Source organism: Ahaetulla prasina, chromosome 6 (genome assembly GCF_028640845.1).
Source record: "Ahaetulla prasina isolate Xishuangbanna chromosome 6, ASM2864084v1, whole genome shotgun sequence".
NCBI classification, from domain to species: domain Eukaryota; kingdom Metazoa; phylum Chordata; class Lepidosauria; order Squamata; family Colubridae; genus Ahaetulla; species Ahaetulla prasina.
In genome coordinates, this window is record NC_080544.1 from 106457075 (window position 1) to 106484813 (window position 27739).

At 43.8% G+C, this 27739-nt stretch overlaps 1 protein-coding gene across 1 annotated transcript in view; it reads left to right on the forward strand.

Moving 5' to 3' along the window:
* CHRD (chordin) overlaps positions 1-11053 on the forward strand; it is an 85554-nt gene extending 74501 nt beyond the window's left edge. Inside the window, exons 19-22 of the mRNA XM_058189079.1 lie at positions 1996-2099; positions 6630-6732; positions 8970-9124; positions 10760-11053. Of these exons, the coding sequence (XP_058045062.1) occupies positions 1996-2099; positions 6630-6732; positions 8970-9124; positions 10760-10831 (434 nt within the window). The 3' untranslated portion in view covers positions 10832-11053. The remainder of the gene's footprint in view (positions 1-1995; positions 2100-6629; positions 6733-8969; positions 9125-10759) is intronic.
* Positions 11054-27739: the final 16686 nt, after the last annotated feature.

Sequence of the window (27739 nt, forward strand, 5' to 3'; positions counted from 1 at the left end):
AAGTCTTAAAGTGACCAAGGTTGGAGACCCCTGATCTATACCAAATGCGTAGTTTCTCTTAGGGAAAAAAAACCAAGTTGGGATTGTAGCTAAAAGTGCTCCCCAGAAGAATCTGCACTGTTGGCAGGACCACTGCTTAGATCCCAGGAACAGAAGTCCATCAATCTGAAGGGCCTCCATTAGGAAAGTCTAGTTAAAAAGCTTTAGTGGCTTTAGACTGCTTGTTTCTTTTGGAAGCCTCGTTCTAAATGTGGCTTGTTTGTGTACATATTAATTGACCTGTTTTTATTGATATCTATATTTATATATGTATTTCTGTGTGTTATATACTGTATGTGTGGATAGATAGATAGATAGATAGATAGATAGATAGATAGATAGATAGATAGATAGATAGATAGATAGATAGATAGATAGATAGATAGGTGATAGGATGGATGGATGATAAGATGGGTAGGTAGGTAGGTAGGTAGGTAGGTAGGTAGGTAGGTAGGTAGGTAGGTAGGTAGGTAGGTGGATGGATGGATGGATGGATAGAAGGATGGATGGATAGACGGATGGACGGATGGATGATAGGATGGGTAGGTAGGTAGGTAGATGGATGGATGGATGGATGGATGGACGGATGGATGATAGGATGGGTGGGTGGGTAGGTAGGTAGATAGATAGATAGATAGATAGATAGATAGATAGATAGATAGATAGATAGATAGATAGATAGATAGATAGATAGATAGATAGATGATAGGATGGATTGATGGACAGATGGATGATAGGATGGGTAGGTAGGTAGGTAGATAGATAGATAGATAGATAGATAGATAGATAGATAGATAGATAGATAGATAGATAGATAGATAGATAGATAGATAGATAGATAGATAGATGATAGGATGGATTGATGGACAGATGGATGATAGGATGGGTAGGTAGGTAGATGACAGATAGATGACAGATGGATGATAGGACAGATGGGTGGGTGGATAGATAGACAGACAGACATAGATGACAGATGATAGGTAGATAGGAAAGTGATAGATAGTAAAGTATAGTAAAGTATTCCTGGACCGGGATTCCCTTCGCACGGTCACTCATGCCCTTGTCACTTCCCACCTGGACTACTGCAATGCTCTCTACATGGGGCTCCCCTTGAAGAGCACCAGGAGACTCCAGCTGGTCCAGAATGCAGCTGCGCGGGTGATAGAGGGAGCACCACGTTGCTCCCATATAACACCTATCCTGTGCGGCCTGCACTGGCTGCCGGTAGCCTTCCGGGTGCAATTCAAGGTGTTAGTGACCACCTTCAAAGCGCTCCATGGCTTAGGACCGGGCTATTTACGAGACCGCCTACTGCTGGCCTCCCATCGACCTGTGCGCTCCCACAGGGAGGGCCTCCTCAGGGTGCCCTCAATCAGACAATGTCAACTGGCGGCCCCCAGGGGGAGGTCCTTCTCTGTGGGGGCTCCTGCCCTTTGGAATGAGCTGCCTCCGGGGTTGCGTCAACTCCCCGACCTCTGGACCTTTAAATGCGAGCTTAAGACTTTTTTATTTCATCGTGCGGGGCTAGCCTAACGAAATTTTAGTGGGGGTTTTATGAAATTTTTTAGGGTTGTTTTAATTTGTTGGGCCAAATTTTAAAATTAGTTTTTTAATTATGTTTTAATTCTTTGTGTATATTCATGTTGTTCTAAATTGGCTGTAAACCGTCCTGAGTCCTTCGGGAGAAGGGCGGTATAGAAATTGAAACAAATAAATAAATAAAATAAATAAATAGATAGATAGATAGATGATTGATAGGTAGGTAGATAAGTAGGTAGATAGGCAGGCAGGCAGACAGATGTAGATGGGTAGGTAAGTAGATATAGGATAGAGAGTTTAGCCAAGGCTTAGCAAAGGAGGGATGAGTTTTCGGGGCCATTGAGGGACTACAGTTCCTGCAGAATAATCTTCATTGCATTTACAGCAGGTGCTCTGATCCTCTTTCTCTTATCTTAGGATGCTATTTTGATGGTGACAAAACGTGGAGACGCGCAGGCACCCATTGGCATCCTGTAGTCCCTCCCTTTGGGCTCATCAAATGCGCGATTTGCACCTGCAAGGTAGGAAGGGAACATCAACCACCAGAAATTTGAATAAACCCGTTTTTTTGCACCAACGGGCTGTTGTGCATTTGCAAAGTCCATTGAAACTGTTGGGATCCCTCTAGTGCAATTTGTTAGGTGTACCTCTGGATATTGGATAGAGTTCCCTACTACAAATCCCATGGTCCTCAGTGGGAAATTGGAGCTCAGAGTTCTAGTCCCCAATTTAGAACTTAGAATAACTTTATTGTCACTTCGAATGCACACTGATCGGCCGACGTTAAAATGAAGTTTCGTTGGCTGCAGCTCTTTAAAAAGCAAGATCGGCGTTCCTATATGAAGGAGGAAGGCTGTTTACAGGCAGTCCTCAACTTACGACCACAATCGAGCCCAACATTTCTCTTGCTAAGCGAGGCGGTTGCTAAGCGAGTTTTGCCCGATTTTATGAACCTAGGAAATTATTAAGTGAATGAATCACTGCAGCTGTTAAGTTAATAGCACAAGTTTGTTCAGGGAATTTATGTTCCCTGTTGACTTTGTTTTTTTTGTTTTTTTTTATAAAAAAAGTTTTATTTTTACAATCATATCAAATAATTCATCCAATGTACAATTATATACAATTAGTCGGGCTTGCCCAGTCACCACCCCCCTTTTTAACACTCTTCCCTCTTCTACCTTCTTTTACTTTCCAAACCTTCCTCTCCTTCTCTTATCTACATCCCTCCTCCTCCACCCTACACCTTCCTTCTCCTCTTCTACCCCTCTTCCTTCCTCTTCTCCTCTTTCCTACCTCCTACTCTCTCTTTCTCCCTCCCCACCGTTCTAAAATGGTAACTGGGCAGACCCGACCCTACATTAATTATATTTATAAATCTTCAATAATCCCTGTACATTAACCATCACTCCATCACTAGCCTCAACCCCAATTCCCTCCCCTTACCCCCACCCCGACTTCCCAGAACAAAATGCAGGGTATCAAAACTAACAATCATAATCTAAAATAATTCCTAAATTATAATCTCTAGTCTCTCCACACTTAATCACACTCTCAATTCCCTCTCCTTCAAAATATATCTAATACAAAATATTTCCTAAATTTACTCATATGCTATTTTGATATTTTTTATCTGATACTTATTTTGAATATAATCAATCCACATTTTCCATTCTAAAATATATTTTTCTTGTGTATAGTCTTTCAAGTAAGCAGAGATTTTGCCATTTCTGCCAGATTTGATACTTTGAGTGTCCATTCTTCAATTGTAGGTAATTCTTCTTTCTTCCAATATTGAGCAATCAAAAGTCTTGCGGCTGTTATTAAGTTCAAAATCAATTTAGTCTCTATAGCTGTACAATCCATAATTATTCCTAATTTCCCGTTGACTTTGCTTGTCATAAAGAGGAGTCACATGACCCCGGGGACATTGCAGTGGTCATAAATACGAGTCAGTTGTCAAGCGGCCGAATTTTGATCATGCGGCCATGCGGGGGGCTGCTGCAACCATCATAAGTGTTAAAAAATATAAGTCACTTTTTAGAATAGAATAGAATAGAATTTTATTGGCCAAGTGTGATTGGACACACAAGGAATTTGTCTTGGTGCATATGCTCTCAGTGTACATAAAAGAAAAGATACATTCATCAAGGTACAACATTTACAACACAATTGATGATCAATATATCAATATAAATCATAAGGATTGCCAGCAACAAGTTATAGTCATACAGTCATAAGTGGAAAGAGATTGGTGATGGGAACTATGAAACGATTAATAGTAGTGCAGATTCAGTAAATAGTTTGACAGTGTTGAGGAATTATTTGTTTAGCAGAGTGATGGCGTTTGGAAAAAACTGTTCTTGTGTCTAGTTGTTCTGATGTGCAGTGCTCTATAGCGTCGTTTTGAGGGTAGGAGTTGAAACAGTTTATGTCCAGGATGTGAGGGATCTGCAGATATTTTCACGGCCCTCTTCTTGATTCATGCAGTATATAGGTCCTCAATGGAAGGCAGGTTGGTAGCAATTATTTTTTCTGCAGTTCTAATTATCCTCTGAAGTCTGTGTTTTTCTTGTTGGGTTGCAGAACCGAACCAGACAGTTATAGAGGTGCAAATGTCAGACTCAATAATTCCTCTGTAGAATTGGATCAGCAGCTCTTTAAAAAGCAAGATCGGCGTTCCTATATGAAGGAGGAAGGCTGTTTACAGGCAGTCCTCAACTTACGACCACAATCGAGCCCAAAATTTCTCTTGCTAAGCGAGGCGGTTGCTAAGCGAGTTTTGCCCGATTTTATGAACCTAGGAAATTATTAAGTGACTGAATCACTGCAGCTGTTAAGTTAGTAGCGCAAGTTTGTTCAGGGAATTTACGTTGCCCGTTGACTTTGTTTTTTGTTTTTATAAAAAAGTTTTATTTTTACAATCATATCAAATAATTCATCCAATGTACAATTATATACAATTAGTCGGGCTTGCCCAGTCACCACCCCCCTTTTTAACACTCTTCCCTCTTCTACCTTCTTTTACTTTCCAAACCTTCCTCTCCTTCTCTTATCTACATCCCCTCCTCCCTCCACCCTTCACCTTCCTTCTCCCTCTTCTACCCCTCATTCTTCCTCTTCTCCTCTTTCCTACCTCCTACTCTCTCCTCTTCTCTCCCTCCCCACCGTTCTAAAATGGTAACTGGGCAGACCCAACCCTACATTAATTATATTTATACATCTTCAATAATCCCTGTACATTAACCATCACTCCATCACTAGCCTCAACCCCAATTCCTCCCCTTACCCCCACCCCCACCCCGACTTCCCAGAACAAAATGCAGGGTATCAAAACTAACAATCATAATCTAAAATAACTCCTAAATTATAATCTCTAGTCTCTCCACACTTAGTCACACTCTCAATTCCCCTCTCCTTCAGAAATATATCTAATACAAAATATTTCCTAAATTTACTCATATGCTATTTGATATTTTTTTTATCTGATACTTATTTTGAATATAATCAATCCACATTTTCCATTCTAAAATATATTTTTCTTGTGTATAGTCTTTCAAGTAAGCAGAGATTTTAGCCATTTCTGCCAGATTTGATACTTTGAGTGTCCATTCTTCAATTGTAGGTAATTCTTCTTTCTTCCAATATTGAGCAATCAAAAGCCTTGCGGCTGTTATTAAGTTCAAGATCAATTTAGTCTCTATAGCTGTACAATCCATAATTATTCCTAATTTCCCCGTTGACTTTGCTTGTCGCAAAAGAGGAGTCACATGACCCCGGGGACATTGCAGTGGTCATAAATACGAGTCAGTTGTCAAGCGGCCGAATTTTGATCATGCGGCCATGCGGGGGGCTGCTGCAACCATCATAAGTGTTAAAAAATATAAGTCACTTTTTTAGAATAGAATAGAATAGAATTTTTATTGGCCAAGTGTGATTGGACACACAAGGAATTTGTCTTGGTGCAGATGCTCTCAGTGTATATAAAAGAAAAGATACATTCATCAAGGTACAACATTTACAACACAATTGATGATCAATATAGCAATATAAATCATAAGGATTGCCAGCAACAAGTTATAGTCATACAGTCATAAGTGGAAAGAGATTGGTGATGGGAACTATGAAACGATTAATAGTAGTGCAGATTCAGTAAATAGTCTGACAGTGTTGATGGAATTATTTGTTTAGCAGAGTGATGGCCTTCGGAAAAAAACTGTTCTTGTGTCTAGTTGTTCTGATGTGCAGTGCTCTATAGCGTCGTTTTGAGGGTAGGAGTTGAAACAGTTTATGTCCAGGATGTGAGGGATCTGCAGATATTTTCACGGCCCTCTTCTTGATTCATGCAGTATATAGGTCCTCAATGGAAGGCAGGTTGGTAGCAATTATTTTTTCTGCAGTTCTAATTATCCTCTGAAGTCTGTGTTTTTCTTGTTGGGTTGCAGAACCGAACCAGACAGTTATAGAGGTGCAAATGACAGACTCAATAATTCCTCTGTAGAATTGGATCAGCAGCTCCTTGGGCAGTTTGAGCTTACTGAGTTGGCACAGAAAGAACATTCTTTGTTGTCCTTTTTTAATGATGTTTTTGATGTTAGCTGTCCATTTGAGATCTTGCGATATGATAGAACCCAGAAATTTGAAGGTTTCTACTGTTGATACTGTGTTGTCAAGTATTGTGAGAGGTGGAAGTATGGAAGGGTTTTTCCTAAAGTCTACCACCATTTCTACGGTTTTGAGTGTGTTCAGTTCCAGATTGCTTTGGTTGCACCACAAGGCTATTCGTTCGACCTCTCGTCTGTATGTATTTTTTTAGTGCTGTTGTAACTTAGAATGGCAGTAAATGGTCGTAGGTTGAGAACTGCCTGCAGGGCACTTATCATAGCTTTGTTGACTCCAAATGCTTTGGGCAGTGGTTCCCAGCTCTTCTCCTTTGAGGACGATGGGATTTGTAATCCACTGGATGTCATGAAGTGGAAATTCGCTCTGTGTGTGTATATATATGACGTTGTGGTTCTTTTGTGTGCTAAGATTTCCCATCTGTGACTGTATAGGGAACCACTGGGGAGGTTCACTGTGAGAAGGTGCAGTGCCCCCAGCTGACCTGCAGTAACCCCATCCGGCTCAACCCATCCGACTGTTGCAAGCAATGCCCAGGTAAGTTAATGTTCTGACCTAGGCTTCCCCAGCAGCACGAAGCCGAGTCCTCGTCCTGATAAACTCCTTTTATTTAATTTACAGTGAATTCCTCCCCAGCAAAGTCTTTCCTCTCCCACAGTCTTTCAAGTTAGTTCATAATTACCGACCTTTATCAGGCCAGGATGATATCTTTCAGATGCCACACTGTAAAGGACAATACTTGGCAAGAATGCAGGAATAGATCTTCACCCAAATGAACTAATTGTCCCCTGCAAACGCCCCTCCCCTTCGCTCCTTTTTATTCCCTATGGGAGGAGCCATTCACCATCCATCTGTGGCTTTACTCCTGAGTCGACCCTTGTTCCATAGCTGTTCCCTTCTCCTGGGTCCTCTGCGCATGCACACACTGTGAACAGAATCCAGCTGTTCTTCTGCCCCACTGATGTCCGACTCCGAAGGCAGCTGACAATTGTCAGATGGCCCTGGTCCCATCTCTGCCTCCGACACAGAGACTTCCCCAGACTCCAGGACTGGCCCGTGTTCCTCCCCAACCTCCTCACTGCTGGTTCTGTCCCCACCAACCACAACCAAGCAGACACACGAGCTGACTATATCTGCCAGCAATTTACTCCTACGACAGATATCAGTTCTGGCAACGAACGTGCGATTGCCTGCCAAGTTTTCTTATCTCCTCAGACCAGCGTAACTGCAGTTCAGAAATAAACAAAAGCCAAAGTCTTACTCTCAAAATATTGCAGTCAAAGTTTCCAAGAGTCAGTTTTTGTCCGTCACAAGAAGCTATAGAGTAGCTCCTCCTGCTTTTATACCTTGTGGGGTGTGGCTCCGTGACTCAGCACTCTCTAGGCCTGCCCCACCCCTTCTTTTGTTGTTCCCACCTCTCCTTTCTGCGATGCCTGGGATTTAACCAGGACTGATTGTCATCAGCTGAGTCTTGAGGCGTTGTCTGGGAGGGGGAAGGTCCAGGAGAAAGAGGCCTCATCATCTCCTCCACCTGGCCTGCCTCTGGGACCTGGAGCGGAGCCAGAGAGGAAGGTCCTGCAGAGGGAAGCCCTGTCGGCTCTTCCCCCTCACTCTCTGAGTCACTCTCTGCCAGGAGGCACGGCTTGGGAGCTGAAGACACAACACTGAGTCTGCTGCCAGATCCGCTGGCTGCTGGCGGGCCACAACAATTAAACCTGTCAGATAATACCTTGCTACTCTGGTCATATCCCTACCGCAGGACGGAACTGTCGTAATCAGTTCACCTTGTAAAGTCCCAGCAAAGTTGAGAAAATGATTCCTTTAGCAGCAGCTCCCCGCCTCTTCAAAAATGCTTCTTACAGATTAGTCCTCGAATTGCGGTGGTCATTGAGTCTGGCAAATACGGGTGTATCTCGTGACGGTTATAAAGTGGATCACCATAAGACTGGATCTGTTTTTACAACATTTTTTGTGGTGATCGTTGAGTGAACGGGGCAGTTTTTCCATCTCCCAGTCATGCCGGCTGGGGAATTCTGGGATTTAAAGTCCACCCATCTAAAAAGTTGCTGAGATTGAAAAAAACACGGTTGTAAGTTATGTCAAGACAAAGTTGTGGTGATGCAAGACTTTGGCGGCGCAGTAGTTAGAATGTAGCATTGTAGGCTAACTCTGCCCACTGCCAGGAGTTCAATCCTGAACAAGGTTTGGCAAAATGAGGACCCAAATTGTTGGGGGCAATAGGTGGACTGGATGGATGGATGGATGGATGCATAGATGCATGGATGGATGGATGGAGAGAGAGAGAGAGAGATAGAAAGGGAGAGAGAGAGGGAGAGAGAGAAAACCACCACAGAAGAGCTGTGGTTGTGCAGTTTTTTATTTTTTTATTTTAACAATATTGCTATTGTTAGAGTTAATAGACAGATGGATGGATGTGTGGTGGATAGATGGATGCATGGACGGACTGACAGAGCCACCACGGAAGCGCTGTGGTTTTGCAGTGGTTAGAATGCAGTATTACAAGCTAACTCACTGCTCACTGCCAGAAGTTCGATCCTGACCGGCTCAGCCTTCCATCCTTCTGAGGTGGGTAAAATGAGGACCCAGATTGTCGTGGGGGGGGGGGCAATATGCTGACTCTGTAAACCGCTTAGAGAGGGCTGTAAAAGCCCTGTGAAGCGGTATATAAGTCTACGTGCTATTGCTATTCTAGCCAACGTTCTCCTTTTCTGCTCTTCCCGTGTTCTTCTTCATGCTCTGCTTTTTCTCCACAGCCTTGGAGAAGAGCTCTTCCCTGCTTTCCGACATGATGCAAGCGGACGGCCCCCGAGCTTGCAAGTTTGGGCGGCAGTGGTTCATGCACAATGAGAGGTGGCACCCTACAGTGCCCCCTTTTGGGGAGATGAAGTGCATCACCTGCTGGTGCCTGGTGAGTAGAGAGTCATCCGCGGCAAGGAGGAGGTGGAAATTCCATGGCAAAATTCAGTGGCGGTAGCTTGGAGATTTTATTTATTTATTTATTTGCATTTATATCCCGCCCTTCTCCGAAGACTCAGGGCAGCTTACACTGTGTCAAGCAATAGTCTTCATCCATTTGTATATTATATACAAAGTCAACTTATTGCCCCCCCAACAATCTGGGTCCTCATTTTACCTACCTTATAAAGGGTGGAAGGCTGAGTCAACCTTGGGCCTGGTGGGACTTGAACCTGCAGTAATTGCAGGCAGCTGTGTTAATAACAGACTGTCTTAGCAGTCTGAGCCACCAGAGGCCCTTGGGGAGGTCTCTCTCTTAGGAGGTGGCCGGTATGCCAGTGGGTGAAAGGAAAAATACAGGTAGTCCTCGACTTACAACAGGTTGTTTAGTGGCCGTTCGAAGTTACAACTGCACTGAAAAAAGACCATTTTTCACACTTATGGCCATCGCAGCATCCCATGCTCAAAATCCTGATGCCCGGCGATTGGCTCATATTTATGACGGTTGCAGTGTCCAGGGTGGGGGTGGGGGTAAGCGGGGCACGCGATCCCCATTTGCGACCTTCCGACAAGCAAATTCACCAGGAAAACCATATTCCCTTAACCAACCCTGTTACTAACCGAACAGCTGCAGTGATTCACTTAACAGTTGTGGCAGGAGAGGTCGTAAAACGGGGCAAAATTCACCGAACAACCCTCTCACTGAGCAACGTGAATTCTGGGGATCGGTTGTGGTCACAAGTCGAGGACTACCTTTCATCTGCCTAGACCAGGGGTCTCCAAACTTGGTCCCTTTAAGACTTGTGGACTTCAATTCACAGAGTTCCTCAGCCAGCTTTGCTTTTCTGGGAGTTAAAATCCACAAGTCTTAAAGGGACCAAGGTTAGAGAGCCCTGGCCTAGAGTACACTAGAGTAGACTAGACTAGCTTTGCTGGCTGAGGAACTCTGGGAGTTGAAGTCCACAAGTCTTAAAGGGACCAAGGTTGGAGACCCCCGGACTAGAGTACCCTAGAGTAGACTAGACTAGCTTTGCTGGCTGAGGAACTCTGGGAGTTGAAGTCCACAAGTCTTAAAGGGACCAAGGTTGGAGACCCCCGGCCTAGAGTACCCTAGAGTAGACTAGACTAGCTTTGCTGGCTGAGGAACTCTGGGAGTTGAAGTCCACAAGTCTTTTTTTTTTTTTTTAATTGAAAGAGTTTTAAAAAAACAAAAACATTTTCCCCCCTTTTTTCCCCCTCCCTCCCAAAAAAAAACAAAACACCCCCTCCCTCCCCCACCCCCCGGCTTCCCGGGTCAATCACAAGGGAAAGTTATACATAAACCAAACATAGAATAAAATTTTCCCTTCCAATCCAAATAACCACATCCAAAGCTTTTAGTCTCCCAACCCCTCCCATTACATAAAATAACTTTCTAATTATTCAAAGGCAATCTGATATTTCCTAATCTGATATCTGTTTTGTAGATAATCAATCCATTTTTTCCATTCAATTAAATATCTTTCCTGCGTATTGTCTTTTAAAAACGCTGAGATTTTAGCCATCTCAGCCAAATTAATAACTTTCAATATCCATTCTTCTATTGTAGGTATCTCTTCTTTCTTCCAGTATTGTCCAATCAACAGTCTTGCTGCTGTTATTAAATTCAAAATCAATTTAGTCTCAATCCCTGTACAATCCATTATAATTCCCAAAAGGAACTCTGGGAGTTGAAGTTCACAAATCTTAAAGGGACCAAGGTTGGAGACCCCTGGCCTAGACTGTCTGAAAGCTCTCGCCACCCAATTGTTGTCTTGAAGTTCTTGTTGGGGATTTGGGGATCTTGTATAATCCTAGCTCTCTTCCAGCAAATTCTTCTTTTCGTTGTGCTTTTTTTTTTAAAATTTCAGTCTGGGGAAACACACTGTGAGCGTCAAGAATGTTCCCCAACTTCTTGCTCCAAGGAAGGGAAAAAGGGCGACTCCTGCTGCACCCAGTGCCAAGGTGAGTGGAGACTCTTAGCCCAAGGTTGTGGCCCAACTAGTGGTGGAGACGCAATGCAGGTAGTTGTTGTGATCCGCCAGCATAAGCCTGCGGAGCTGTCTTATGACAGTTTGCGCAGTGACCGTCCGAAGCGACAACAGCCCTGGAAAAAATGACTTATGACCATTTTTCACACTTATGACTGTTGCGGTATCCCCATGGTCACAAGATCAAAATTCAGACAGATACGGATACAGATTAACGGAGTTGGAAGGGGCCTTGTAGGTCATCTAGTCCAACCCCCTGCCCAAACAGGAGACCCTACACCATTTCTGACCAATGGCAGTCCAATCTTTTCTTGAAAGCCTCCAGTGATGAAGCTCCCACAACTTCCGAAGGCAACTTGGTTGGTTGTTCTCACTGTCAGAAAGTTCCTCCTCATTTCTAGGTTGAATCTCCCCTTGTTCAGTTTCCATCCATTATTCCTTGTCTGGCCTTGGAAAATAGCTTGACCCCCTTCCTCCTCTCTGTGGCAGCCCCTCTCAAATATTGGAAGACTGCTGTCATGTCACCCCCTAGTCCTTCTTTTCATTAAACTAGACATACCCAATTCTTATACAGATTAACAGAGTTGGAAGGGACCTTATAGGTCATCTAGTCCAATCCCTCGCCCAAGCATGAGATCCTACACCGTTTCTGACAGATGGCAGTCCAGTCTCTTCTTGAAAGCCTCCAGTGATGAAGCTCCCACAACTTCCGAAGGCAACTTCTGTTCCATGGGTTGATTGTTCTCACTGTCAGAAAGTTCCTCCTTATTTCTAGGTTGAATCTCTCCTTGGTCAGTTTCCATCCATTATTCCTTGTCTGGCCTTCGGGTGCCTTGGAAAATAGCTTGACCCCCTCCTCTCTGTGGCAGCCCCTCAAGTATTGGAAGATTGCTATCTTGTCTCCCCTGGTCCTTCTCTTCCCCAGACTAGCCGTGCCCAGTTCCTGCAACTGTTCATCAAATGTTTTAGCCACCAGTCCCCTTAATCATCCTGGTTGCTCTTCTCTGCACTCTTTCTAGAGCAGCGGTTCTCAACCTGTGGGTCGCGTCCCCATTGGGGGTCGAATGACGATTTGCCAGGGGTCGCCTAAGACCATCGGAAATATGGGAAGTATACTTGCGAGTCGAAGAATCGCGCTCCAATGGTTGACTCCACAAGCCAGCTGCAGGCTCTTCAAATCGCTAGCCGAATTCGGCTTCAGGCGCGATGAATTAAAAAAGAGAGAAATCTTTGCTCTGATGTCTCCCTCTCAAGCCAGCTGCAATCACTCCCAATCGCTAGCCTAATCTGGCTTCAGGCGCGATAAACTTAATAGGGGAAGAGTCTCTGCTTTAATGCCTCCGTCCTCAAGGCAATCGCAAGCAGTTCAGATCGCTAGCCAATACAGCTTCAGGCGCGATCAATTCAAAACGAAAATAATTTTATGGTTGGGGTCGCCACATTGTGGGGAATTGTATTAACGGGGTCGCAGCACTATAAAGGTTGAGAACCACTGGTCTAGAGTCTCTTTCCAGAGATGTTTAGCAACTGACTCACATTTATGACAGTTGCAACATCCAGGGGGTCACGTGATCCCCTTTTGCGTCCTTCTGACAAGCAAAGACAATGGGGAATGTTACTCATTTAACACCAGCAATGATTCCCTTAAGAACCATGGCAAGAAAAAGCCGCGAAACGGGGCAAAACTCACTTTGCAACCTTCTCGCTTAGCAATAGAAATTTCGGGCTCAGTTGTGCTCGGGAGTCAAGGACTGCTGATATTTCTGGAAGTTCTTCCGTTAACATTTTATAACTATTTTTAACTGATCGATGTTCAGGGGTGGGTTTCACATTTCGTTACTACCGGTTCGCGCATGTGCCTGCCTTACCGCCTATGGGCTTTGCTCGAGCAACCGCCTTCCGCGCATGCGCCCGGCCTCAAAATCGTGCCTGAATAGGGCGGCATAAAGTCAGGGGGCCCTGGGCGGGTGGCTGGGCCCACCTGCGATTTCTGCTACCGGTTTGTTCGAACCGGCTGAATACCACCTCGATCAACGTTATTATAGAGTTTTGTGTGGCCTTATAGATTCAATTAAAAACTTGAGGAGGCCACCCTAAAAGGATTAAATATTTGATTATTCACATAACCACAGCAGCAAGAATCTTACTTGCACAAGCCTGGAAAATGTCCACTGTACCAACAGACTGTTCAATAATCCGGAAAATTTTCGAATGTGCAGAAATGGACCAACTTACTTTAGAATTCAATAATAAGGAAGACTCGGAATACTATTTAACTTGGGAAAATTAAATTAGGGCCTCTGGTGGCTAAGGCTGGTAAGACAGTCTGTTATAAACACAGCTGCTTGCAATTACTGCAGGTTCAAGTCCCACCAGGCCCAAGGTTGACTCAGCCTTCCATCCTTTATAAGGTAGGTAAAATGAGGACCCAGATTGTTGTGGGCAATAAGTTGACTTTGTATATAGTATACAAATGGATGAAGACTATTGCCTGACATAGTGTAAGCCGCCCTGAGACTTCGAAGAAGGGCGGGGTATAAATGCAAATTAAAAGGGGCCTCTGTGGCTCAGACTGCTAAGACAGTCTGTTATTAACACAGCTGCTTGCAATTACTGCAGGTTCTAGTCCCACCAGGCCCAAGGTTGACTCAGCCTTCCATCCTTTATAAGGTAGGTAAAATGAGGACCCAGATTGTTGGGGGCAATAAGTTGTCTTTGTATATAATATACAAATAGGATGAAGACTATTGCTAACATAGTGTAAGCCGCCCTGAGTCTTCGGAGAAGGGCGGGATATAAATGCAAATAAAAAAAATAAAAAAAATTGGTATCAACGGATAGAAATTAAAAATAAGGAATGTATAGAATGAAATAAGATACAAAATGTGTTTAAATACGTTGATTAAGTGGGAATATGTGGGAATAGATGTACGAAGTTAAGAATTATGTACTGTCAGAATGACGTTGAATTGTATAATTATTACGGATGTATTTTTGTTATAGATGTATTTTAACTTGCATTTTAGGATTTTAAATGTTAATAAAGATTTTTAAAAGATATTTTAAAGTTGCTAAAGGCAAGCAGTCTGGAGTGAGATCTTTCTGCTTAAAGCCAGCCAAGTTTTGATGATGGTCTCCAAGCCACCTTCAGATCTTCTCCTCACAGAAGAAGCATCCATCCAGTCTCCCGAGCAGGTCTCCTTTCTCCTCTACGGGAAGAGGAGAAACTGGGAATTGATATTACGTGCTGGGAATTGATATTACGTGCCTGGGATGCACACTAAAACTCTAGGATGGAACCGTGGTTCTGCCCAACTCATGGGGCGCCCCTTCCATATCCCCATGAACTCAACACGTTGACGCCTTCATCTTAATTCCGCGCATTTTGGATACACGACCTCTTCAAAAGGAACCATATTGCTTAAGTCGTACCGAACACTATCCGAAGGAGGGGAAGCAACTCTTCCCTAAAGTAATATATATGTATGCATGCATGTATATATATATATATATATGTTTTCTGAGGTTTTCGCGGGTGTTTGTATGTAGGTCTTTGGTTATTCGGGTTTTCTCCCGCGTAAAATTGGAAGTGTCTTGGCGACGTTTCGACGAAGTCTCATTCGTCATCTTCAGGCTTCAGCTTCGTGCTTCTGGGAGCAATGTGTGATTGCAGCTGTTTCTTCCTTTTTAACTGCTAGTGGGGGTTTGAACTGATTGGGTGGGAGCTTGGCTGTGCTCTGATTGGATGTGGGTTTTTTTGTGCTCTGATTGGCTTGGGGTGTGTCCTGTTTGGGTGGGGGCTTGGTTGTGCTCAAATTAGTCTGAGTTGCAGGGAGATCTGAGCTGGTGAGCTGCACTGCTGCTGTTTGGCTTCGTGTTCGTGGTCGTGCTACATCTTCGTAGTGGGTGTCAGTCTGCTGCATGTATGGATTGGAGAGGTTTGAAATGGCTAATGTTGCAGCTGCGGTCTGGCTTCTGGTCCTTGGTCGTGCTTCCTGATCAGTGTGGGTTTGGGTCTGCTTTCTGGGTGGATGTGTGGTGGTGACATCCTGTGGTGGTGACACTCACGAGGTCCACACAGGATGTCACCACCACACATCCACCCAGAAAGCAGACCCAAACCCACACTGATCAGGAAGCACGACCAAGGACCAGAAGCCAGACCGCAGCTGCAACATTAGCCATTTCAAACCTCTCCAATCCATACATGCAGCAGACTGACACCCACTACGAAGATGTAGCACGACCACGAACACGAAGCCAAACAGCAGCAGTGCAGCTCACCAGCTCAGATCTCCCTGCAACTCAGACTAATTTGAGCACAACCAAGCCCCCACCCAAACAGGACACACCCCAAGCCAATCAGAGCACAAAAAAACCCACATCCAATCAGAGCACAGCCAAGCTCCCACCCAATCAGTTCAAACCCCCACTAGCAGTTAAAAAGGAAGAAACAGCTGCAATCACACATTGCTCCCAGAAGCACGAAGCTGAAGCCTGAAGATGACGAATGAGACTTCGTCGAAACGTCGCCAAGACACTTCCAATTTTACACGAGAGAAAACACAAACAACCAAAGACCTACATACAAACATCCGTGAAAACCTCAGAAAACATATATATATATATATATAAAATATAAAATTGTCCTCATTCGCTGCATTTTGAGGCCAGGAATGGGGGCGATGGGGGGGTGCTTTCTCTTGGTTCCATTTTGTTGTATAATTTATGTTGCCCGTGCAGCCGAGGTTCTTCTTCCCTGCTCAATTCAAAACCGAAGGGACGATGTTGACGATGGAATATTTATTTTTTAAAAGCGAAGAAGATCAGCCGAGTAAAATGCACCGCGAGGTTGAGCCAATGCTTTGTTGTTTGTGGCAATTTTTTTTACCCCAAGGCAGGTGAAATGTAAAATTTGTTACTACCAGTTCTGTGGACGTGGCTTGGTGGCGGGGGTGTGTAATGTGACTGGGTGGGCGTGGCCAACTTTTTTTTTTTTTTTTTACTTTTAAAAGCATTTTTTTCTACAACCTCTTCGGCCGAAGCAAAGCTGGCTGAGGAACTCTGGGAGTTGAAGTCCACAAGTCTTAAAAGAGCCAAGTTTGCAGACCCCTGAGCTAAGTCAATGGGGAAGAGGTTAAGTTAGCAACCGTGTTACTAATTTCACAGCCGCAGTGAGTCACTTAACCAGCGTGGCAAGAAAAGTCGTAAAATGAGACGACATTCACTTAACGACTGTCTGGCTTAGCAGCAGACATTTTGGGCTCCATTGTAGTCGTAGGTCAAGGACTACCTGTGTCTGTATGTGGCTGCTCCAACATTGGAGGTTTTAAAGAACAGACCGTGCAACCATTGGTCTGAAATGGTATCGAGTTTCCTGCTTGAGCAGCGGGTAGGACTAGAAGACCTCCAAGGTCCTTTCCAATACTGTTAATCTATTAGCTGCTTGAAATCTCCCTGCTAAACTCAAAAGGCCAGGCCAGCTCTATGATTGGGCTGAGTAAATCCAATGTTGAAATGGCACAATAGGACTTTCTATACATGGGTTGCAAAAATCGAACTGCTAGCTAGATGGCAGCACAGAACTAGATTTTAAAGTATAGCCTTTGCTGCCATCTAGTGGTCGGATCCTTTTCTCAAATGATCCAGGCTGCTGCTCACAGTTATGCAGGTAAACCCAGAACTGTTGTGATCCAGGCCCAAGTAGGTAGTAGGAAACTCAGTCAGTATAAAAACAAACAGACTTTATTAGAACAGCTGAGAATTAACTCCTTCTCAGTGTAGTCCAAACTAAATCAAAGCAAATTCTTCATAACACAATTCTTCAGTCTTATCATCAACCTTGGTCTAATTAGGCAAACTGCCAAAGGCTTTTCTTGGCAAAAGTTCAAAAGCAGAAGACACCGACAAGAAATAAATGCAGCAAGGCAAGGAGCAAGGCTATCAAAGTTGTTTTCCAATGAAGAGCCCAAAGGTTGTTGCTGGTCTTTTAAGCCTTATGGGAGGGGCCAATCATCTCTTGGCCCTACTCCCGAGTCGTCCTCTTTGCTTGGGCTGCTCTGGCAGCTCTTCTCATGCGTGCATTAGGAACAGGCTCCTCCTGTTCCTCTGCCTCACTACTGTCAGGCTCTGGAGGCTCTGGAGGCAGCACATCACTCCCCGATGGCCCTGGCCCCACCTCTGCCTCCGACGCAGAGCCCTCATCCGGGCCTTCCCCAGCCTCCAGGACTGGGCCATGTTCTTCCTCAGCCTCATCGCTGTCTGACTCCGTTGCCACCTCCGCTGGCTGCTGGCGGACCACAACAAGAGCCACCAGCTCATTGCAATTTTCAACTCAAGTTTGTCCCTAATTGCTTTAGTTACAGCAACAAAAGCATGCAAGAGAAGATTCCCCATTAATCCCTCAGCTTGCACCCGCTTTCCATTCTGGATCAATTAGTGCAAAGCTTGAGATTCATCAGAAAGCTCCAAGTCTTTGTTTTACGCTGCTATCAGTAACATTTGAGTGACTTCACCATGTTTCACTGACTCTTCTGTATAAATCCCCAACTTTGTTTAGTTTATCCTTTAGCTCTGCCACCCCAGCATTTCTGCCTGGGAATGTTTGAAATTAAAAAAATGGACCGGAATAGAATGGAATAGAATAAGTTGGATGGGATGGGATGGGATGGAATGGAATGGAATGGAATGGAATGGAATAGAATAGAATAGAATAGAATAGAATAGAATAGAATAGAATAGAATAGAATAGAATAGAATAGAATAGAATAGAATAAATTGGATGGGATGCAATGGAATGGAATGGAATGGAATGGAATGGAATGGAATGGAATGGAATGGAATGGAATGGAACAGAATAGACGGAATGGAATGGAATAGAATAGAATAAATTGGATGGAATAGAATAGAATAGAATAGAATAGAATAGAATAGAATAGAATAGACGGAACGGAACGGAACGGAACGGAACGGAACGGAACGGAACGGAACAGAACAGAACAGAACAGAACAGAACAGAACAGAACAGGTTCAGAACAGAACTCTTTATTGGCCAAGTGTGATTAACACACAAAGAATTTGTCTCTGGTGCATAAGTTCTCAGTATACATACAACAGTAGTGATAGATCATGATCATAGTAGCCAGTCAATGAGCAATCAATATAAATCATACTAGGATCCTAAGTAAACAATTTAAATTGTAAGATGCAAGCAACCAAGTTATAGTCCTAAGAAGATAAGGAGCTAGGTAAATAGGGAAGGTGAGAATAATGATGGGTAATACCTCCTTTCTAGATAGCTTGACAGTGTGGTGGGAATTAATTGCTTAGCAGAGTGATGGCATGTGGGGGCGAAAACTGTTCTTGTGTCTAGTTGTTCTGGTGTGCAGTGCTCTGTAGTGTCGTTTTGAGGGTAGGAGTTGAAACAGTTTATGTCCAGGATGTGAGGGGTCTCACAAATATCTTACAGATATTTTTCACAGATCTCTTTTTGACTCGTGCAGTATGCAGGTCCTCCATGGAAGGCAAGTTGATAGCCATTGTTTTTTCTGCAAGAAAAATGGCCTCTGATGTCCTGTTCCAGATTCAGAAGCAAAAGACGGGTTGATTTCAGCTTCACGTAGTCTAGAGAGGCAGAACTGGTCTCATTGCATGCGCCAAAGATGCTCACCCATCACAGTCTCAGGGCTGAATCTTCCAGATGCATTAAATTGGATAGTAGGAGAGAATTATTCATGTAGTTCTCCATCAAACTAAAAAGAAGGGGCCCGGATTAATTAAAAATTAATACGCTGCTAAGTGAATCACAGCAGGGATGGTTGTATAATATGCTTAGACACACTAGCCGTGACCCTAATTATTCACCACACGGTAAGTAGTCCTTGGCTTACATCTGTTTGTTTAGTGACCGTTCAAAGTTACAACAGAAAAAAATGGAATTTATGATCGGTTTTCAGTTACACAACTTTTACAGCATCCCTGTGGTTCAGGTGATCAAAATTCAGACGCTCGGCAACTGGTTCCTATTTATGACCTGTTGCTGTGTCTTAAGGCCATAAATTAAGTGAGTTTTGTTGTCCCCGCAACACCCTACCTGTGACTCATTTCAGTGCGTGGTGGGAACGGAACGGAAATTGGTCTCCCTTATTCCAGACAGATAAGCTGGGGGAAAAAAAGCTTAGCTGCAAAATACATCATCTGTGAATTATATGCACATTATGCCGATATTAACGGCCCAGAAGTGTCTATCTTGGCAACAAGCAGTCCTATTAACTCTATAATAGAGTTAACACAGCAGTAATTTACAGAAGTAATAAGGGTTTTCTGTGCAGACAGTGTAGAGCCCTCCGTTGTACAATTTCACAGCCAACTCTCCCTCTCGGCTGCCATCTCTCTCATTCTCATGTGGATTCTGGCATAATCCAGAGCCAAAATTACAACCCCAGACGGTTTCTTCGGGGGATGAGCAATTTTCCAAGCAATCGAAACCCTTCTCGGTGTTCCCGCAACTTAGCAACCAATTATCTCAAAAGCAGTAACAATGAGAGGGATCTTGGAGTGGACGATCACTTAAACACGAGCCAGCTGTCTGCAGCAGCAGCCAAAAAAGCCAATACAATCCTTGATTGTATAATAGAATAGAATAGAATTTTATTATTGGCCAAGTGTGATTGAACACCCAAGGAATTTGTCTTGGCGCATATGCTCTCAGTGTACATAAAAGAAAAAAATACCTTCATCAAAGTACAGCACTTAAAACACTTAATGATAGTCATAGGGTACAAATTTAACACTTAATGATACAACACTTAATGATAGTCATAGGCTACAAATAAGCAATAAGGAAACAATATCAGTATAAATTGTAAGGATACAAGCAACAAAGTTACAGTCATAAGTGGAAGGAGATGGGTGATGGGAACCATGAGAAGATTAATATAGTGCAGACTTAGTAAATAGTTTGACAGTGTTGAGGGAATTATTTGTTTAGCAGAGTGATGGCATTTGGGAAAGAAAATATCTTTGTGTCTAGTTTTTCTGGTATGGAGTGCTCTATAGCTTCGTTTTGAGGGTGGGAGTTGAAACAGTTTATGTCCAGGATGTGAGGGGTCTGTAAATATTTTCACAGCCCGCTTTTTGACTCATGCAGTATACAGGTCCTCAATGGAAGGCAGGTTGGTAGCCATTGTTTTTTCTGCAGTTCTAATGATCCTCCAAAGTCTGTGTCTGTCTTGTTGGGTTGCAGAACCAAACCAGACAGTTCTAGAGGTGCAAATGACAGACTCAATAATTCCTCTGTAGAACTGTATCAGCAATTTCTTGGGCAGTTTGAGTTTTCTGAGTTGGCACAGAAAGAACATTCTTTGTTGTCCTTTTTTGATGACATTTTTGATGTTAGCTGTCCATTTTAGATCTTGCAATATGATAGAACCTAGAAATTTGAAGGTTTCTACTGTTGATACTGTGTTGTCTAGTATTGTAAGAGGTGGAAGTATAGGAGGGTTTCTCCTAAAGTCTACCACCATTTCTACAGTTTTGAGTGTGTTCAGTTCTAGATTGTTCCAGTCGCACCACGAGGCTAGTGTTCAACCTCCCGTCTGTAAACAGAGGCAGAGAATCAAAATCACATGAAATAGTAGCAGATGTTTATAAAACCTTAGTAAGGCCACACCTGGAATATTTGCATCCAGTTTTGGTCACCACATTACAAAAAAGATGTCGAGACTTTGGAAAAAGTGCAGAGAAGAGCAACTAAGATGATTAAAGGCCTGGAAGCTAAAACATATGAAGAAGAATTGCAGGAATTGGGTATGGCTAATCTAGAGAGAAGAAGGACTAGAGGGGACATGATAACAGTCTTCCAGTATTTGAGGGGCTGCCACAAAGAGGAGGGGGGTCAACCTATTCTCCAAAGCACCTGAAGGCAAGACAAGAAACAATGGATGGAAACTAACCAAAGGAGAGAAACAACCTGGAATTAAGGAGAAATTTTCTAACAGTGAGAACAATTAAACCAGTGGAGCAACTGGCCTTCAAAAGTTGAGGGTGCTTCATCACTGGAGGTTATTAAGAAGAGATTTGACAGGACTGGACTGGACTGGACCAGTGGTGGGTTGCTACTGGTTCACTCCAGATCGGGTGAACCTGTAGCGGCAGGAGGCTCCGCCCACCCACCTGGACCTCTCTGCGCATGTGAGCTAACAGGTAGTAACAGGAGTTGAATCCCACTACTGGACTGGACCTGTCTGAAATGGTTTAGAATCTCCTACTTGAGCAGTGGGTTGGACTAGAAGACCTCCAAGGTCCCTTCCAGCTCTATTCTCATTCTGATATCAGGGCAAAATGTCCAGTCAAGTCATGGATCAAGTAAATATTTGGCAACCAACACATTTGGGAGCCAGAAGGCAGTCAGAAATTAGAAGCTTCATTCTCTTCCATCTTCAGCGCTTGGCTGAGTTTGTATGCTGAACTAAGTTGTGGTGTAGCGGTAGTCCTCCACTTAAAACAGTTCATTTAGTGACCATGAACTAGATATTTGGTTCCAATATCTCAGGGGCTGCCACAAAGAAGAGGGAGTCAATCAACCTATTCTCCAAAGCACCAGAACGCAAGAGAAGAAAAAAAATGGCTGGAAACTAATCAAGGAGAGATTCAACCAAGATAGAATAGAATAGAATAGAATTTTGGCCAAGTGTGATTGGACACACAAGGAATTTGTCTTGGTGCATATGCTCTCAGTGTACATAAAAGAAAAGATACCTTCATCAAGGTACAACATTTACAACACAATATATCAATATAAATCATAAGGATTGTCAGCAACAAGTTACAGTCATACAGTCATAAGTGGAAAGAGATTGGTGATGGAAACTATGAGAAGATTAATAGTAGTGCAGATTCAGTAAATAGTTTGACAGTGTTGATGGAATTATTTGTTTAGCAGAGTGATGGCCTTCGGGAAAAAACTGTTCTTGTGTCTAGTTGTTCTGGTGTGCAGTGCTCTATAGCGTCGTTTTGAGGGTAGTGGTTGAAACAGTTTATGTCCAGGATGCGAGGGGTCTGCAAATATTTTCACGGCCCTCTTCTTGATTCGTGCAGTATACAGGTCCTCAATGGAAGGCAGGTTGGTAGCAATTATTTTTTCTGCAGTTCTAGTTATCCTCTGAAGTCTGTGTTTTTCTTGTTGGGTTGCAGAACCGAACCAGACAGTTATAGAGGTGCAAATGACAGACTCAATAATTCCTCTGTAGAACTGAATCAGCAGCTCCTTGGGCAGTTTGAGCTTACTGAGTTGGCGCAGAAAGAACATTCTTTGTTGTCCTTTTTTGATGATGTTTTTTGATGATGATCAGGAGGAAAGTGAGAGCAATCAACCAATGGATTGCCTTCAGAAGTTGTGGGAACTTCATCCCTGGAGGTTTTCAAGAAGAGATTGGACTGAGATCTGTCAGAAATGATATAGGGTTTCCTGCTTGGGCAGGAAGGGGTTGGACTAGATGACCTACAAGGTCCCTTCCAGCTCTTGTTATTCTGTTATTTTTGCCTTATCCCGTTCCAACGCAGTAATAGCTCCCTTCACCTACCATATTCAAACCACTAGAGGGCAGCAAAACGTCAGGAAATGCCAAAGTTGGATTCAACACAGCCTGGAGAGTGAAATATAACTTCATTATTATTCATTTCGTTGTAGCATTTAGCATTCCCAGATTTTAACTGCCCTTCTTGTACTTTTACTAGTTGCCTGGGGGCCATAAACCTGACACAAAAGATTTTTTATTTATTTATTTATTTATTTATTTATTTATTTTGTCACACAGTATATGTAAGCATAAGCATAAGCATGAAGTAACTGTACAATATATAAGCATATATATAAGTATGAGTATGTAATAGATTAGAATAGAATAGAACAGAATAAAATAGAATTTTTTATTGGCCAAGTGTGATTGGACACACAAGGAATTTGTCTTGGTGCATATGCTCTCAGTGTACATAAAAGTGTACACTGTTGTACACTTTTACACAGTTGTACACAGTATACATAAAAGTGTACAGTGTATATAATAACTATATTAATTGAATATAACGAAAGGAAACAATAGGACAGGAACAGTAGGCATGCGGCCAGTATCTTTCCTTCAGATTTAACAGATCCAAGCTCGATCTTGTTAGAGTATCACCTCAGTCGTAGGTTATCATATATATATCTTTACTTTTAAAAGCATTTTTTCTACAACCTCTTCAGCCGAAGAGGTTGTAGAAAAAATGCTTTTAAAAGGCTCTGACGATCCCAGCTGAGCCGTGCGATCCTCAGAGGCTTTTTTTTTTACTTTTAAAAGCATTATTCGGCCGAAGAAAAAATGCTTTTAAAAGTAAAAAAAAAACACCTCTCTGATGATTGCACGGCTCAGCTGGGGCGGGGGGGGAGGGATTTTTGCTACCGGTTCTTGAACCACCGCCACCGCCATCGCTAACCGGATCGAGAAATCCGGTCCGAACCGGGAGCATTTCACCCCTGGTATAAAACCCAGGCACTCTCAGCATCTCTTCCCTTTTTTTCTCTTCACCCGAGATCTTCAAGGTATATGATCCTGTCCACCATTAAACCATCTTTCCAAGCAGCCACCAAGTTTCCAGTGTCTTTCTCCCCACCTGGAACTGAACCCAGAGGGATATTTCTTCCAACTTGAAGCAATCAAAAGGTTAAAATTGGCACAACTGTCCAAGCCACAGGACCGACGGGCTCTGATTAGCACCAAGCAAACGGCACATGAGCAGCTGGAGCTAAACTGGGTCAGTATCTCATGTGAACGGAGGTTATCAGAATTAATGAGGTTTCTAACCTCCAGCCAACAAAGATAGGGAGGAAACCAAGATAGAGGGATTGGGTTCCTGCCCGTGGCTGTTTCAGAACTTGTACTTTGCTTATCTGCTCGAGTTGAATGTTTGTGTAAAACAAAGCTCCTGACCTACTGTCCTTTTTTTATTTCATAACTCTCCTCTAACCTATTTAATCCCTCTTCCCTATTCCCTCCGAGCTCCTTTGTCGGCCTGCCAACAGATTGGAAGACTTGAATGTAGTTGAATAGAATAATAGAATAGAATAGAATAGAATAGAATAGAATAGAATAGAATAGAATAGAATAGAATAGAATAGAATAGAATTTATTGGCCAAGTGTGATTGGACACACAAGGAATTTGTCTTGGTGCATATGCTCTCAGTGTACATAAAAGAAAAGATACCTTCATCAAGGTACAACATTTACAACACAATTGATGGTCAATATATCAATATAAATCATAAGGATTGCCAGCAACAAGTTATAGTCATACAGTCATAAGTGGAAAGAGATTGGTGATGGGAACTATGAAACGATTAATAGTAGTGCAGATTCAGTAAATAGTCTGACAGTGTTGAGGGAATTATTTGTTTAGCAGAGTGATGGCCTTCGGGAAAAAACTGTTCTTGTGTCTAGTTGTTCTGGTGTGCAGTGCTCTATACCGTCGTTTTGAGGGTAGGAGTTGAAACAATTTATGTCCAGGATGCGAGGGGTCTGTAAATATTTTCACGGCCCTCTTCTTGATTCGTGCAGTATACAGGTCCTCAATGGAAGGCAGGTTGGTAGCAATTGTTTTTTCTGCAGTTCTAATTATCCTCTGAAGTCTGTGTTTTTCTTGTTGGGTTGCAGAACCGAACCAGACAGTTATGGAGGTGCAAATGACAGACTCAATAATTCCTCTGTAGAACTGGATCAGCAGCTCCTTGGGCAGTTTGAGCTTACTGAGTTGGCGCAGAAAGAACATTCTTTGTTGTGCTTTTTTAATACAGGTAAATTCAGGGGTGGGGGCTTCAAAAAATTTAGCAAGGGGTTCTCTGCCTGGTGGATGGTGGGCGTTGCCACGGTGGGCGTGGCATAGTCGGCCTCCTGCACCACAGAGGAGGAGTTTTTGCCCTCCCCGGTTTCTGGAGGCTTTCCTCAAGCCTCTGGGAGGATGAAACTGGTCTCCCCAGGCCCCGGAGGCCCTCCAGAGGAACTTCTGGTAGGCCTGTTTTTCACCCTCCCCGACTCTCCATGGTCACCCTGCAATTCCCTGCATCCAAAATGGGCCACATGGAGACTTGTGGGAGGGGCAAGGCAGGGTGGGAGGGGCCAGCCTGGAGTGCAATTTGGCGGGTTCTCCAAACGGCACAAAATCTTAGCTAGAGGTTCTCCCAAACCCCTAATCCTTGACTTACAAGGAGTTCGTTTACTGTCCGTCCGAAGTTACAACGGCCTATGAGACTGTTTTTTACTTACGACTGTTGCAGCATTCCCCAGGGTCACGTGATCAAAATTTGGACACTTGGCAACTGACTCATTCTTATGACGGTGGCAGTGTCCTGGGGTCCTGGGATCCCCTTTTGCGACCTTCTGGCAAGCAAAGTCAATGGGGCAAGAGGATTCACTCAACAACTGTTTTGCTAAATTAAGAACTGCAGTGGTCCGCTTAACAACTGTAGCAGGAAAGGTCACAAAATGGGGCAGACGGTCACTTAACAACCGTCTCATTTAGAAATGGAAACTTGGGGCTCAGTAGGTTGAGAATGACCTGTATTGTGCCCTCCAGGAGTGTTTACCCCATGCTTAAATGCAGGGTTTGGCTGCTGGGGGTTCGCAGGGGTTCGGGAGAACCTCTAGCTAAGATTCTGTGCAGTTTGGAGAAACCCCAAATCCCACTCCTGGGTGGCCCTGCCCACCCCGCCCCGTCCCTACCAGGAGTCCCCACACAGCCTGTTTTGGATGCTGGCACGCGCGGAGGCTTAGGGAGGGCAAAAAATGGGCCTAGGCCTACATAGGGCCTCCAGAGCCTGGGAAGGCCATTTCCGCCCTCCCGGAGGCTCAAGAAAAGCCTTTGGAACCCGGGGAGGGCAAAAACGCCCTCCCCGCCATAGTGCAGGAGGCCAACTAGGCCACGCCCACCATGACCACGCCCACCCAGCAACCGGGCAGAGAACCCCTTGCTAAAAATTTTGAAGCCCACCTCTGCTTAAATGGATGCATTTTTAAGGTGCCACAATTAACCCTGAGTTTTAGAGATCCATATTGGGGGGAAATGAGCTCCACTTTGATGGCAGTTTCGGTGTTCCTTGGATTTTGGCTTCCCTGGTTGTTGACCTAGGGATTAATCGCCCTTATCAAAATCATCTCTTAAGTGCTTTTTAAGTCTCCCGGTAAATATGCACTGCCAATCTCGCACAATGGATGTGCCGTTTTGGGTTCACGTCAAGGGTCAAGGTGAGATTGTGAAACGGCCTTTGGTTCCTATCAGGGAACTGACTGAGGACACAAGATTCAAATGTGAATGTGGTCAAAATGATACGTTTGCAACCCAGGTTCAATTTTAAGACCAGAGTGGGCAACTAGGGTCCCTTTTACGACCTGTGAACTTCAACTCCCAGAATTTCTGAGCCAGCTATGCTGGCTCAGGAATTCTGGGAGTTGAAGTCTATAGATCTTAAAGAGGTCACAGTCGCTCAGTCCTGCTTTAGGCTTGGAGAGCTGGTTTCTGCCATTGCTTTAAATCAGGGGTCTCCAAACGTGGCCATTTTAAGACTTGTGGACTTCAACTCCCAGAATTCCCCCCACCAGCTGTTTTGGGAGTCAAAGTTCACAAGCCTTAAAATAGCCAGGTCTCCCTTGAATCAAGACAGGCATTCCCTACTTTCCAGTTGATGGTGAACTACAGCTTCTAGAAAACTGTTGGAAGAAATGTCCACCCGGGTTCAGTTCCAAGTGGGGAAGAAGACACTGGAAACATGGAGACTGCTTGGAAAGATGGTTTAATGGTGGACCACATGGGTTTTTTCGGGCAAAATGAACACATAGGTGAGAGAAAGAGAGAGAGACTTATACCCTCTCTTAGGCGCCGCCATGGAGCTTCCTGTTCCTGTGTAAGAAATGTATTCTGATTGGTTGTTAGATTCTCATGGGGCCATGCAGGGGTAACTTTATTGGTTGTCTTGAGTCCCAGGCTTGGTTGACTCTTGCTGGGTGATGATATAATGAAAGGCTTTGGGCAATTCCTATTATGGCTGTCCTGGTTTGAGTGAGGGCTAATCCTACCACCCTGCTGATAAAGGTCTTTTGTAGATAGGATGGCTCAATCTTTTGTCTTGTAGATAGGATGGCCCAGTCTTTCTGGGGCTATTAACAAAGGCGGGGGCTGCTTTCCAAGAGCATGTTTCTCCTTTTCTCATCCAGGGAGGTATAATATTCTGCCTTTTTAATATTTCCTAGAATATTTCATTTTTCTAGGAGAAGGGTGGGTGCTAACTTCCTACAAAACTCACTAAGTATCACATAGGATGAGCAATGCTGGGAGTTGTAGTTCACCCAGAGATGGAAGGCCCATATTCTCCATCTCTCTTTATGACACAAAGGTGTTGAAGTTGTCCATAGTCCTTAGGTGTGGAAAAAGCAATATTCCCTTGGCACAAGGCGTGCGAGGGCAAAGGTGCCCGGGAGAAGCAGAAGACAAGGAGTCTAAAAGTACAGGTTTCACTTCTGGAACCGACAAC